At 40.2% G+C, this 13,343-nt stretch overlaps 1 protein-coding gene across 2 annotated transcripts; it reads right to left on the bottom strand.

The window, feature by feature from the left end:
* Nucleotides 1–557: 557 nt before the first annotated feature.
* On the bottom strand, nt 558–13,138 carry dhrs7b (dehydrogenase/reductase (SDR family) member 7B). 2 transcript variants are annotated; one of them, XM_053514111.1, is made up of 8 exons: nt 13,088–13,138; nt 8,156–8,313; nt 5,646–5,758; nt 5,327–5,537; nt 4,721–4,813; nt 3,021–3,173; nt 1,398–1,624; nt 558–805 (listed from the first exon to the last, which is right to left on the bottom strand). In XM_053514111.1, exons 1-7 carry the CDS (start codon nt 13,102–13,104, stop codon nt 1,419–1,421), a joined length of 951 nt encoding a protein of 316 aa, XP_053370086.1. In that variant the 5' UTR covers nt 13,105–13,138; the 3' UTR covers nt 558–805; nt 1,398–1,418. The 2 variants fall into 2 exon arrangements, with proteins under 2 accessions (XP_053370086.1, XP_053370085.1); XM_053514110.1 differs by lacking the exon at nt 13,088–13,138 and adding an exon at nt 8,961–8,981.
* Between the last annotated feature and the right edge of the window lie 205 nt (nt 13,139–13,343).

Genomic DNA, 13,343 nt, shown 5'->3' with positions numbered 1-13,343 from the left:
ATTGATTATCATTTTTTCTCCCATCTTTATTTTTTACTTGGACAGAAAAAACCTTGAGCCATAAGATCAGATTGAGCACTGCCTTATTACTAGTGGCGGTGTGGTTTCTGCTCCAGTTTTTGTAGTAAGAAAAAAAAGGTTTTTACTTTTAATGTCTTATTTTTGCAAACGGTAGAATGTAGGACCAAAAGCAGTTCTTTAATTTTGAAAAACCTAAAGGAAACATTACTACTTAAGAAGGTACGAGATGACAAAATGAGCAGAAAACAGCAGAAATGATAGTCCGTTTTAGGGTAGTGCTAATAAAATGGTTTCGCAGTGTATATCTGAAGAGAAAACATACAGAAATGTTAAATTAGGTATGAAGGAGGAAAAAACTGAGAAAAAGGGTCAGCTGAGGCAAACTGCTACACTGAACTGTTTAAAATGTCTCCATGACTTGCTGAAACAACTCGACTCAAGAGGTCCTCGTAACATGGCAGAGTTTCTCTGAAGAGGATCGTCATGGATAACAAAAACGCCTCATGCTCTATACAACTTAATTTATTTACGTGCGTTGAGAAACGAGGCCTTAAAGATGATGGTAGGTGACGTCAGTTCGGAATGAGGTCACCGTCTGTATAAAGACACCGCAGTGCTGCCCACTCCGCAAAGTAAATAAATGCTTCTAATTTTACAACAGATGTCTCCCTCGCGTCAACGAAGCACATAATCAAGTGACAAAAAAAAAAAGTGATGAAGGACATGGAGGAAATTTGTTGTTCTTGTCTTTTGCCTGAATAAGATGGGATGACAATTAGCGCACCTGCGGTAGGAAGAAAAAAAAAACAGTAATGAAAAGGTGAGATTAATATAAGAACTAAGACAGTATGATTTTTTTTTTAAGGGAAACACCACCACATTTATCTTTGTTGTTTTTTTTATTCCAGGTGTTAATACTAATTACAATGTCAATAACTATTACCTAAGATAGAGCTGGCAATTAATAAAAAATTAATTGATGTAAATTTTTTTATTGTATTTCTACTATTCATAAGTAACTACTATGTGTAATCACATGACTGTCAGGAAATCACATGAATTGCCACAAAAACATGAAAGGAACGAGGTGGACTGAGTACACTAAATTATTTAGGTTTGAAGGAGGTTGTGAGATATGTTTAAACGGTGTCCTGGGACTGACGGTCTGTTTCCTTCTCAGCGATCCCATTATATATTCATTAAAGATGTTTAAAGAGCAGCTTGTAAGCGGAGCGTCAGCTCTAATCGGGTTTATTTCTGAGCCATAAACATGGCATGGTGATATTTACAGTATGTTCGGGATTCTATTAGAATTATTCCCCTTCTGTTAAATGCACTCAGACACAAGACGAATCTCTGTAGAGTCGCGTTCTTACTCTATTAACTGTAGCTGCTGCTCATTGTTCTTTTGTTCCCTTCTCTTTCCTGGCTCGAGAAGCCATCAGTCTGAAGAAGGCGGCCGGCCAGAGGGTGCGAAGGTAGACAGCGAGAGCGGGCATCGGCCCAGCTAGTAAAACATCCTTCTGTCTGTAAGCGACGGCCTTCAGAACAGCGCGAGCCACGTCCACTGGGTCCCGTCCTGCTGCCGTAGTTTTATCCATCACTGAGGAACAATAGAACGATGTTAATGTTAGTCGTCACTGTTACGTATAAAGTAAGGGAAAAAAAATTATTTTATAGACAGTATCAGCAGTTACTGGTTTCCAAGTATGGCTGAAACTAAAGGTCTCGGTGTTTCCTCTCTTGCTAGAGTCAGCTGTCAGATTTTGAAGTTTGGAGGATTTAAAACAAAAGAAAGGAACATTTTCAGTACCACTTGGTAAAACTACATTAAGTATGGGATAAAACAACAGAAAATGTGGGAAAATAATTTTAAAAAAAAGTATAAACTTTGAACATTTCCCAAATGAGGATGGGTTCCCTGTTGAGTTTGGTTCCTCTCAAGTTTTCTTCCTATTGCCATCTCAGGGATACTGCCACCGCCGCCCTCGGCTCGCTCATCAGGGACAATCTCATTATTATCGAAACACATTTTTTCTCACAAAATTCAATTTAATTTTATTTGTATACCATTTTAACAACTGTCATTGTTGCAAAGCGGCTTTACACAATCAAAAGCAATTATGGAAGTTTGTATGAAATGTCAATGTGTATGAATCAAAATGATAAGACTGTCCCTGATGAGCAAGCCGAGGACGATGGCGACAGTGGCGAGAAAAAACTCCCTGAGATGGTAATAGGAAGAACCCTTGAGAGGAACCAGACCCAACAGGGAACCCATCCTCATTTGGGTGGAAATGAATAGCAGGGATTGATCTGCACCATACTGTGTGTTAGGAGGCTGGAAGTTCAGCATAACAGGAGATGTGTTTAAGTTAATATGCAGTTCAGTTCATTATTGAAGGCTCAGGTAGACTGTAGAAGAAGTGTTAAAGAAGACTATACGTCTGTGAAAGATGATCCCGGCCGAGGAGCCTGCTGCAATCACTTTCCTGCACATTCGTTGAGAGGAATGCTTTTTGGAATCAGTGTATTGTTTTTGCAATACACAACCTTATACTGGCCACTGCACCACTTGTACATTACAGGAACTGGGAGCCAGATGGGAATTATTGCCACATCCCCTGCACACAGCCCTGATCCAAACTCCAAGTCTGTCGAGCTGTTGAACGAGTTCCTGGAAGGCCAGCGGGCTATCCGATGATCATGGCCTTGGTGTACTGAGAAAACCTTCTATCTTGATAGTATGCAAGCACTAGTGAAACACTTTAGTGTATGAGTGTAGCAGGGGATTATATAGTGTAATAAAGGTAGTTTTTACTCTCGTAACTGTTCAGATATTCTGCACAATTAAAAGTATGGACCTTCTGGACCATAGTCCAAAGCTGTATTAATACAATTACTCCCTGTCCCTATTATTCAGATCTTCTTGATGCATATGATTTAGTAAATTGGAACTCTGGGTCTCTCCTATCCTACAAAGTTAAACCCATGCTTACCGCCGTATTTGGATCCGTCTCCGGTAACAGCGTTAAGTGACAGGTTGGTGCGAATGTATCCAGGGCTGATGACTGACACATGTAGGCCAAATCTTTCCACCTCGGCCCGCAGGCAGTCGAAGTACGCCTGTGTCGCATGCTTGGAGGCTGCATCTAAAAAGCACAACAAAAGGAATCATATGTAAATTATTTAGAATCCTGAAATTAACAATAACCCAATGAATTCCCCAATATTAAATGATGAGATGTAGTAAATCCAGCTGTTTGGTATTCTACATAAATTCTCAAAAATGGTAAAATCCTTCAGTTAATAGAGCCATGTGTTAATAAATGTATAAGCGTTTCAAGCGAGTCAAGCAATTTAAAATACATTTCAAGTTAAACATTAGAATTAACACAAAGGGTCTTTGATCGTGGTGTGTTTGTTGCTGGTTTGTTGGTGGGCTGGTTTGAATATTTCAGAAACAGCTGATCTCCTGAGAAGCTGACTCAGTATAGTCTCTAGCGTTTACACAGAATGGTGTGAAAACCAAACCAGAAACTACATCCTGCGAGCGGAGGGTCAGCAGCCCGCATCACCTTGTTGATTGTAGATCAGAGGAGAATGACTAGACCGGTCTGAGCTGAGACGACGTCTGGAGTACTCTACATTGACAAAAGGATTTGACCAAACCTGCAATGACATTGTATTCAAAGACATCTACTGCAATATGGAGTTGGTTCCCCCTTTTGCAGCTATAAGAAGAGCTTATTCCAAGGAGAGCTTCCACACTTCTTAAAGGGCTGTCCACAAGATCATGGAGTGTTTCTGTGGGAATTGCTGCTCATTTATTCTGTAGCGCATTTATGAGATCAGGCACTGATGTTGGTCCGCAATCTCCGTCCCAGTTCATCCCAAAGGTACTTGATGATTTTGAGGTCCACAGAGTCAAGTTCTTCCACAGAGAACTCATCAAACCATTTCTTTTTATAGTTGTTGCTTTGGGCACTGGGGCACAATCATGTTGCAATAGAAAAGGCCTTCCACAAACTGGTGGCACAAAGTTGGAAACATAGCAAGATGTCCAAGATGTCTTGGTATATTGAAGCATTAATAAGATCGCCCTTCACTTGGTACGAGGGGCCTGATTGAAACACCTGAATTCAATAATTACCAGGTTTGGCCAAATACTGTTATCCACTCAAAAAAAAAGCAACTCTTAAGAAATGTGTTAAGAAGAAAAGCATCTCAGAACTTTCAACATATCAAACTTTCAGTATTTCAGTCATTTAAAAACCACACCTCGCAGTTTTTTAGTGGTCAGCTGTCCGGCTGTTATTAATAGCCTCTATTTCCTGTTCTTGCCTGAAAGGAGGGTAACTTATTAATCTTGCTTTATGTCTTACAGCTTTCAAGGTTGCTGCTTTCCTGCTCACCACGGTTGGAAAGTTACTGTACAACTTACCATATCCTTCCCGGCAATTTAACACTCAATCTAGCCATTTTCCTTTGATCTTCCTGATGGACAGGTCCATATCCAGCCATAGAACCATCACTCACTCTTTTTTTTTCTCTTGGAGCATTCTGTGGAAATGCTAAAGACTGCATAAATGTGGGGTGAAGGTGTTCCTAATAAAGTGCACAGTGAGCCTGCATTTAACACCCTGCAACAACAGGCCTTATGCATACCGAAGTAGGAATGGAATACGTGTACACTCACAGGCGGATCTGTAGGGAATGGCGATCTTCCCCTGCACGCTGCTGATGACGACAATGTGTCCTGCACCTCGTTCCACCATGGAGGGAAGAAGTGCTGGAAGGAGGGAAGAATGAAGGAAAAACGAGACGAAAGGATGAGTTATATTTCACGAGTCTTAACTCATCCTGATCCCTGCTTAAATCAACGTACTAATGTAGAAATCATTATCCTTTCTAATGTTAAAATAAGTCTTTAAACCTAAATAAGGGCGCTCTGTGGTCACATTAACTAAAAGGATCTTGTAGAGGAACAATACAGATGATGAAACTGTGTGCAATAGGAGTGGGTGAGATGGACCAAGAGTTATATCTCTTTATTTTTAGGCTGAATATTGAGACATGATACACAAGGGGCGTTCAAGTCAAAGCAGGATTTTTGATTGCGACAAAAAAAAGTCACATTTTTAAACCACTTTTAACACAACAGTTATATCTAACCGAGTAATCTGATTGGACGAGAGGAAATCTGACAATACAGGGCAAGAGAGAGTGCTGTATTATCACCACCTGTGGATTGCCTCTCGTCTAATCAGATTACTCAGTTCACACTACCAATATAAATCTTTACCTTGCGTTAGAGCGACAGGGCCGAAGTAGTTTGTCTCCATGACGTCCTTCTGCACAGACACGTTCGTGTCCAGGATGGAACCCCGAAAGCTAATTCCTGCGTTGTTAACCAGGACGTCCACGTGACCGTGGCATCTCAGAATCTCTGCTGCTGCCCTGGTGACCGTGTCTGTGTCAGAGAGGTCAAAGGTCACTGTGCAGGGTGTGTAGATCTGACCAGACGAAAAAAAAAAGACAGAAATGACACCTGTCATTATCTTCCATACTACAAGCAAAGGCTTTTGGAAGTGAGAACGTAAATAAAATGGCTGTCGGTGCACCTTTTTGCCATCTGTTTTAACCCTTAACTCCTCTACGACCTCCTGTAGTCTCTTCTGGTCACGTCCACACAGGATAAGTCGTGCTCCGGCTGCATGGAACACCCGCGCACATTCTGAGGAAAGCCCACACGTGTTAGACCTCAAAACATTGGGAAACCCCACAGTGCTGCATATTAGCATTATTCTTTGCTAAGAAAAAACAACAATTAATACATTATATAAACATTTTGTCCAAGAGGAGGCGGCACAGTGCTGTAGTGGTTAGCATTGTTGAAATGTAAAATTTACATTTCTATATGAAAAAAAAATACACTGCCTGGCCAAAAAAATACACTGCCTGGCCAAAAAAGTCAGTGGTAAAGTGCTCGCCCTATCATCTGGAGGTCGCGAGTTCAATTCCCGGGTGATGCTGTAACCTCTGGCAGCCGGAGGTCTAGAGAGAGCTGATTGGCCGAGCTCTCTCAGAGAGGAGGGATGAGGTATACTTAGTGCTCCTACATTAATCATAGCTCTACGGCTAATCAGGGGGAGTCAGCGAGCGGCACATGGTTGGGAGGAAACACGTGATCGTCTTCGGCCCTCACGACTTTAGTAGTAGAAGCCTTAATGCGGGAGCCCCCTAGCGACGGGGAGGAATTGGATACGACTAAATTAGGGAGAAAATCAGGGGAAAAAAAAGATTCCTGATGCTCCCAGAACAATTTGAATCCTGGAAAAGAAACTCCACAGAGATAATAACCTGGTCGTTCAGTACATTCAGGTCATAAGTGTAGACCTGAGCAACTGAAGAAACCACGTAACATTGCCTCCAGGGGCTTGTGCAGTGGTCACTATGCGTGATGGGTGCATTGCTTCATGTGTTTCCCTTCTTGACGCCCCATCGTTCTGGAATAGGGTCAGTCCGAACTCATCAGACCACATGACCTTTTCCACCATTTATCCAAATTCTAATCTTTATACACTCTAACCAATAAAAGTGTTTTTATTTCCTGATTAATCTCACTACCAAGTGGTTTGCTTGTAATGTTCTTGTGTCTTCTTACACGACCACACAACTGTTAAGTCCCAATCCTATGAGTGTGCATGCAGAAATGCTCTTAGTTTTACTATTAAACATAGTTGACATTTTTTTTTATACGATGGATCTTTACTACATCTATGTGATCTCCATTCATTATTTTTTCTGACCACATTTAAAGTTAAAGGTCCAGCACTATCCTTACATGTTTTAATTATGTGTTGGACAGATCAACCCTACTGAAATAGTGCCAGTGAATATTGTTGAGAAGGGGTTAATATATATTTCTGAAAATGTACATTTTTAAACACAATATACTGAAAAGTCATTTATTTGTTGAATGATGTGTGCCCACAGCATTTCCATAAAAGGCAAAAAGCAGAAGTCATAAAATGACGAAATGGTTAAAAATTAAGAATTTCATCCAAATATGGAGAAAAAGTAGGGCTGTCACCTATTAACGCATGCGTTTAATCCAGAAATCTTAACACATTATTATTTTTTTTACGCAAATTAATCATATAACCAAGTTTGACCTTAAATGGTTCCCATAATCGCGGGTTATCTGGCTGGTTTATTTCGTATAAGAAGGTGACTGAGGAAACTTCACCAGGTGATGAGCTTCTAGATGGAAGTTCGGATAAAACCAAAGTTGAGTGCTTGAGCTACCTTCAAGGGGAACTGAGGGAGTGGTGGCTCACATGGCCAAGGCTCTAGGTTGTTGTTGTTGTTGTTCGAGTCTGAGCACCTGGGTACGAGCCCTGCCGTCGGTGGGTTGCCACTCCCCATGCCACACCCAGCCAGTGCATACAGCACCAGTCCCATTCTAGAGATTTTTAATTACCATTTGTTAAATGTCTAACCAGTCTGTCATTTCTTCACTCCAACATTGTACATTTATAATACAAGTGAACCTGAGTATTTTAAAATTCTCATTAATCGTGATTAACTGGATTAATCTTATTAATCAATTGACAGCACTAAAAAGAACCCAAAAGTCCTTACTTGAGGCTGCGCTTAGAGGACATTGCAGCAAATCTCGGAGACATGTGTTCAAATTTATAGCATGTATATAGTACCAAGCAGCGAAATGTTAAAGGTAAATTTAATGTCAATTTCATGGATGACTGGCCTTTTTTTGCCAGAAACCTTTGCCTTACTGGCCTATGATACAGCGCTGACATGCAATAACCATGTCCTCTCCAGTGTTTTCTCTCAGGACTAGAGGAGGAATGCGCTCTAACGTATTCAGGAATAAGTCAGGCAGCACACTACTACTAGTTTGAGACAAACCAGATTTCTTGTATGAATGAATTACGAATAAATTTATTCATATCCAGCTTGATGAAAAAGTCAGACTGTTTGTGATACTTATTGTATATAATCATTTTGCATCATTTGCATGAAAGCTGACAATAATTTAAGAGTTGACTTTATGCATAAAAGCCATCATTCATGTTTTTTTTTGTATTTTAGTTTTTATGCTTATTACCTTTGCCCAGGCCGGAACTGGCTCCAGTGATCACCACAACTTTATCTTGGAGAACCTGCTTTCGTCTCTTTCTGTGGATCATCCGCAGTAACAGCAGCAGACCAACTGCACCTACAGCCAGCGGCACTACACCCACACCCGTTAAACGCTCCATTCGCCTACACACACACACACACACACACACACACACACACACACAAAAAAAAAAACATTCTCATTTGTCTACCAGGTATTCTTAAACTCAAGGGCTGAAGGTTCAAATATATTTTTATGCTTTATATACAATACTGTGCAAAAATAGTCTGCCCCCACCCCCGATTTCTTATTTATTTTTGCTTCCCAAGGAAGAGACTTACTTGTATATTAATATAACATTGAGGAATAGATCTCCAGGCTTCCTAAAGGACTTTTTTTTAGCTCTCACTTTTGGCAAGTTTTTGTCTTTCATTTTCAGGTTAGTTTGTTAAACCACACATGATACATACAATAGTGTCACTGTAAGTGTTAAAAGCATTTCATTTAAGGCAGGAACCAGTGACAAACCGGTGCACATGATGACAGATGATCAGGCCGGTGATTAGGCACTTTGCAGCCTGTCGCAGTAAAACCTCATAATTTCATTCAATTGAATATGAAAAGGGGACTCGAGACTTTTGCACAGTACCGTATCAAACGGCATGTTCAGTAACAGAGCCGATATTTGATATCTGATCAAATGTATTAGAACAGGACAAAAGAACAAACAAAAAAAATTGTACAAAGAATGAAACGGTGAGGAGAAGTCTCTGAACACTTTAACACTTACCACATTGTGTTGAATAAGGTGTGTTTGGAGAGGAGGAAAAAAAAAATCACCATACAGTCAGGCCTCCGCACTTTAGCCTTTTGCCCAAATGTACTCTGACCTTTTTTTATTGCTGCTCTCCTCCACACGTTACACCAACAAGAAACTTGCATCTGGTGACAATTTTAAACCACTGCATATAGTCTTGGTGTCTTTTAACCCTTTAACCTTAATCCTACCACGGTAAAACTACCTCCTTACACTCAAGTCCACACATTTTGGACAACAGCATTTCTGAGGTCACACTATTTTTAAAGCTGTGGATTTGTAGGAGTACAGAGTTTTCACCTCTAAGCACGTACCAGCAGTCTGAAATCTACAAACAAACTTGACATACAGTCGGGTCCATATGTTTTGGAACAAAGGTATGTTTTTTTTTTTTTTTTTGGGGGGGGGGACATTTGTGCTCTGTACACCATTCGAAATAGAACACCCAAGATTTGAGCAAAGTCAAGACTTTTAGACTGAATCCAAAGGTTTTGACAAAAACGTTGCATTAACCAATCAGGATTTACAGCCATTTCACCCTATTTTAGGGGCTCATAAATAAGGGAACAAACAAATGGCCGGATTAAAGGCCTGGAGGTTATTATGGGTTTTACATTTGCAATTGGTAGCTGTTCACTCAAACTTTAACATGAGGTCCAAAGATGTTTCCATACAAGTTATGGAGGCAATCATTATCATTAGACTAAAAAACAACAACAACATTCATCACATCAGAGAGAGACAGCAAAAAAAAACCAAAAAAAAACAGTACTGGCCAATACGACAGTTTGGAAAATTCTTAAAAGGAATGTATTAACTGGCAAGCTCAGCAATAGCACAAGACCCGAAAAACATCTAAAGTGGATGACTGCAGAATTCTGTCCATGGTGAAGGAGAACCCTTTTCCAACATCTAGCCAAGTCAAGAACACTCTTAAGGATGTAGGCGTGTGATTTCCTCACTGGCCAGGACATCTTTTTATCTGATATCAACCCAAAAGTCTTCTTTTACTGAAGACAAAACTGAAGGCAGAAAGTCCCACAAACAAGCAGCAGCTCAGAGCAGCTGCAGAAAAAGCATCTCAAGGCGGGAAACTTCGTGCAGTTGTTGACGGGTTTGATATTATTGTCGTTTTTTTTTCTTTCATTATTTATGAGCCACCCAAAATGCATTGCATGCGCATAAAACTGGATGTAATTCCTGAATGGTTAATGCCACACTTTTGTCAAACCTCTTGAATTAAAGCTGAAAGTCTTGACATTCTTGAGTGTTCCATTTCAAATTCAATGTAGTGCTGTACCAATACAAATGGCAAAATAATTCTCTGTTTCAAAATGTATGGATCTGAACGCATGTCTAGTACATTTGTGCATCTTAGACAGGTGGCATGTAGTGAGATGTGAAAACGCTCTACGCCCAAAAATTCACAGCTGTTGAAGTCAGATGGCAATTCAGTTACATTAGTGTGACCTCCCAGAACGCTTCAGCTCCAATGGGAATTAATGATCCAAACAACACAAGTCTGTCATACTTAATCTACTTAAAAAGTTCGTGTGACGTGCTGGAGATGGTTTGAGAATTTCTATTTTGATCTAGTCTTTGGATTCTGACACAGTCGAATCTAAACCTCCTGGCAGAGCCAACATTCCTTCTTAGTTAGTTTAATTAGGAGAGAAAAAAATGCGTAAAAGTTTTTATTCCATAATTATAATAAAAAATAATTCGTCTTTGTTTTGTTTTTACTTGTAAATTTAACAAAAAATTGACGTGTGCAAACTCGTATTTATATCCTGAGGAAACAGGAAATGGTCAAGAACCAAGCAGTTGTTCCTGGGGGCCTCAAGCAATTAAAAAATTAAAAAAAATATATATATATATATTTTTTTTTTAGTGCAACACATTAACAATGTTATCACAGTTGCCTTGCACCGACAGGGCCCGGGTTCGATTTCCGGCCAAGTTTGATTCCTGTCTCTGCGTGCATGGAGGTTGCATGTTCTTCCCATGCTTGGTGGGTTTCCTGCCACAGTCCAAAGACATGCAGATTAGGCTAATTGGCGTTGTGTGCATGTGTGTGTGCCCTGGACTAGCACCCCTTCTAGCCCTAATGCTTCTGGGGTAGATGAGGAGTGAGCGAGTATATTCACTATATAGTGCATTTTTTTGGCTTTGTGTCTAATTTATTATCTGTTTCCAATTAGAAGGTTAATAGGTTAAATAAGTGAAATAAATCAATTCAACCTATTTCTAGCCATGTCTGAGCAGTCATCTAGGTGAGATTATCTGTGGGGTGAATCATGGCAACTGAACAAATTTTTTGTAGGTTAGAAAGGTTTCACTACTAATCTAGTTAGAAGGAAGTTTGTAAGTTCGATTCCAGAGTCAAAAGGGTCCTCCCCTGCTTCAAAAAGCTTGTTATGTGAACAGTGGAGAAGGTCAGAGGAGGAGGAAGAGTCCTGAGACTGTGTGTGTGGGAGGGTAATGTGGCTTTCCAACTAAATCTGTGAAGAGGTTAGCGCTGTCGCCTTGCACCTCCAGGGTCCGAGTTTGATTCCCAGGCAAGCTCGATTCCCGTCTCTGTGTGCATGGAGTTTGCAGGTTCTCCCTGTGCTTGGTGGGTTTCCCCAGAGTACGCCGGTTTCCTCTCACAGTTCAAAGACATGTAGGTTAGGTTAATTGCCGTTCCCAAAATTGCCCGTAGTGTGTGTGCACCGCGATGGATTGGCACCCTGTCCAGGGTGTACCCGGCCTCGTGCCCTAAGTCTCCTGGGAAATGCTCCAGGCCCCCGGCGACCCTAAATACAGGATAAAGTGGTATAGAAGATGAGTGAGAGGTTTTACCTAAAACCTTCTGGTGCAATAAGGATTTTCCACTTGCACTTAAGATGGCTTCTTCTACCTTCATGCTTAAACGCGTGTCTTTTGTCATGTAGGTGAGTATATACTGCTGATTCAGGCCCTGAGGTGGAACATCCTCTTATGAAACGCTTGTTTTGTCTCACCAGTGTAGATCTCTGAACACTCTTCATTGCACTGGAAAACATTTATTATATTGCTCGTCTTATGTTTTGGTCTCCGTCCTAGTGTGTTTGACTATTTCTAAACATTTTACTGATCTCAATTTTAAAATCTGTTTTATTAGCAGATTTTTTTTTCTCCAAATCTAAGCATATATTAAAAAAAGAATAGAAAATTATTTGCAAAAAATATATATTTATTTAATTTATTATGCTTTAAAGGACAAGTTTATTTTCTATTCATAAACTGACATAAAGGTAAACTTTTCATTTATCTTTTATACTGCTTATTCTTTTCCGGGTCACGAGAGGCCTGGAGCCTGTCCTGGGAATCTTTGGGCATGAAGCCATCCACATACACAAAACAAGTAATCTGGATACACCAATTAACCTAATCTCCATGTTTCTGAACTGTGGGAGGAAACTCACTATGCACACATACCCGAGGTAAGGAATCAAACCCTGGACCCTGAAGTTGCAAGGCCACTACACCACCGTGCCGGTTATGAGAAACAACTTTTTTTTTAGCTACCATTACTTGTGAAGGGAGTGTGCGGCACAATCATACTATGACATAATAGATGATGATGACGTTGCCTGCTGTTATAAATCAGGAAGGTACACCTGTGACACTCCCTCAGTGTAACATAATGGCTTATTGATCTTTAATGTAGGTTTAGATTTTATTTATATTGTATTGTTTTAATAAACACTAATAAGAATTGAATGGGTAGAGAAAAGCTTAAGGTTTAATCAGAACTAGTACACATCTGGCCAGATGCTCCATTCGCACAACTGTATTTACAGATTTTTGCACGAGCGTCTGTGTAATATCAAGAGTGCTGACCCACGTGACAGCACAACAACTCTGTAATGTTTATAACCGACTTTCAGTCTGTATACCGTTAACCTACCATCCCAGGAACAGGCTCGTGGTGTGAAACATTAAAGTAATAAACAAAGTAAAACTTTTCACCAGTCTAATTAATCTAACAGAGAGTTAAAGTAACCGCGTAAATAAGTAACTCCTTATTGAACAAGCAAGTAGCTAAATATATCCGTTATATTTGTGTTTGTGCTTACCTTAAAACTGCACACATGTGAACAATACGGAAGTGACTAAGGGGGTGTGGCCTCTACTGACCAATAGAAATGAGCTCCAAGGCAGCGTCATTGAGAAGCGAATTGAAGACATGCTTACAACGCATGCGCAATGAGTAAGCACAAACTACTATATACACTGTTCTTGTACACTTATCCATCACTATACAATGGCTTATTTAATTATATTCCCTTGTCTGCAGTTATGTGCGTGTGTTCTGTATATGATATAAAAGTG

The sequence above is a fragment of the Clarias gariepinus genome, chromosome 16 (assembly GCF_024256425.1).
Source record: "Clarias gariepinus isolate MV-2021 ecotype Netherlands chromosome 16, CGAR_prim_01v2, whole genome shotgun sequence".
In the NCBI taxonomy this organism is placed as follows: Eukaryota; Metazoa; Chordata; class Actinopteri; order Siluriformes; family Clariidae; genus Clarias; species Clarias gariepinus.
The sequence above is the reverse complement of the archived record's forward strand: the minus strand, read 5'-3'. Positions and strand labels throughout refer to the sequence as shown.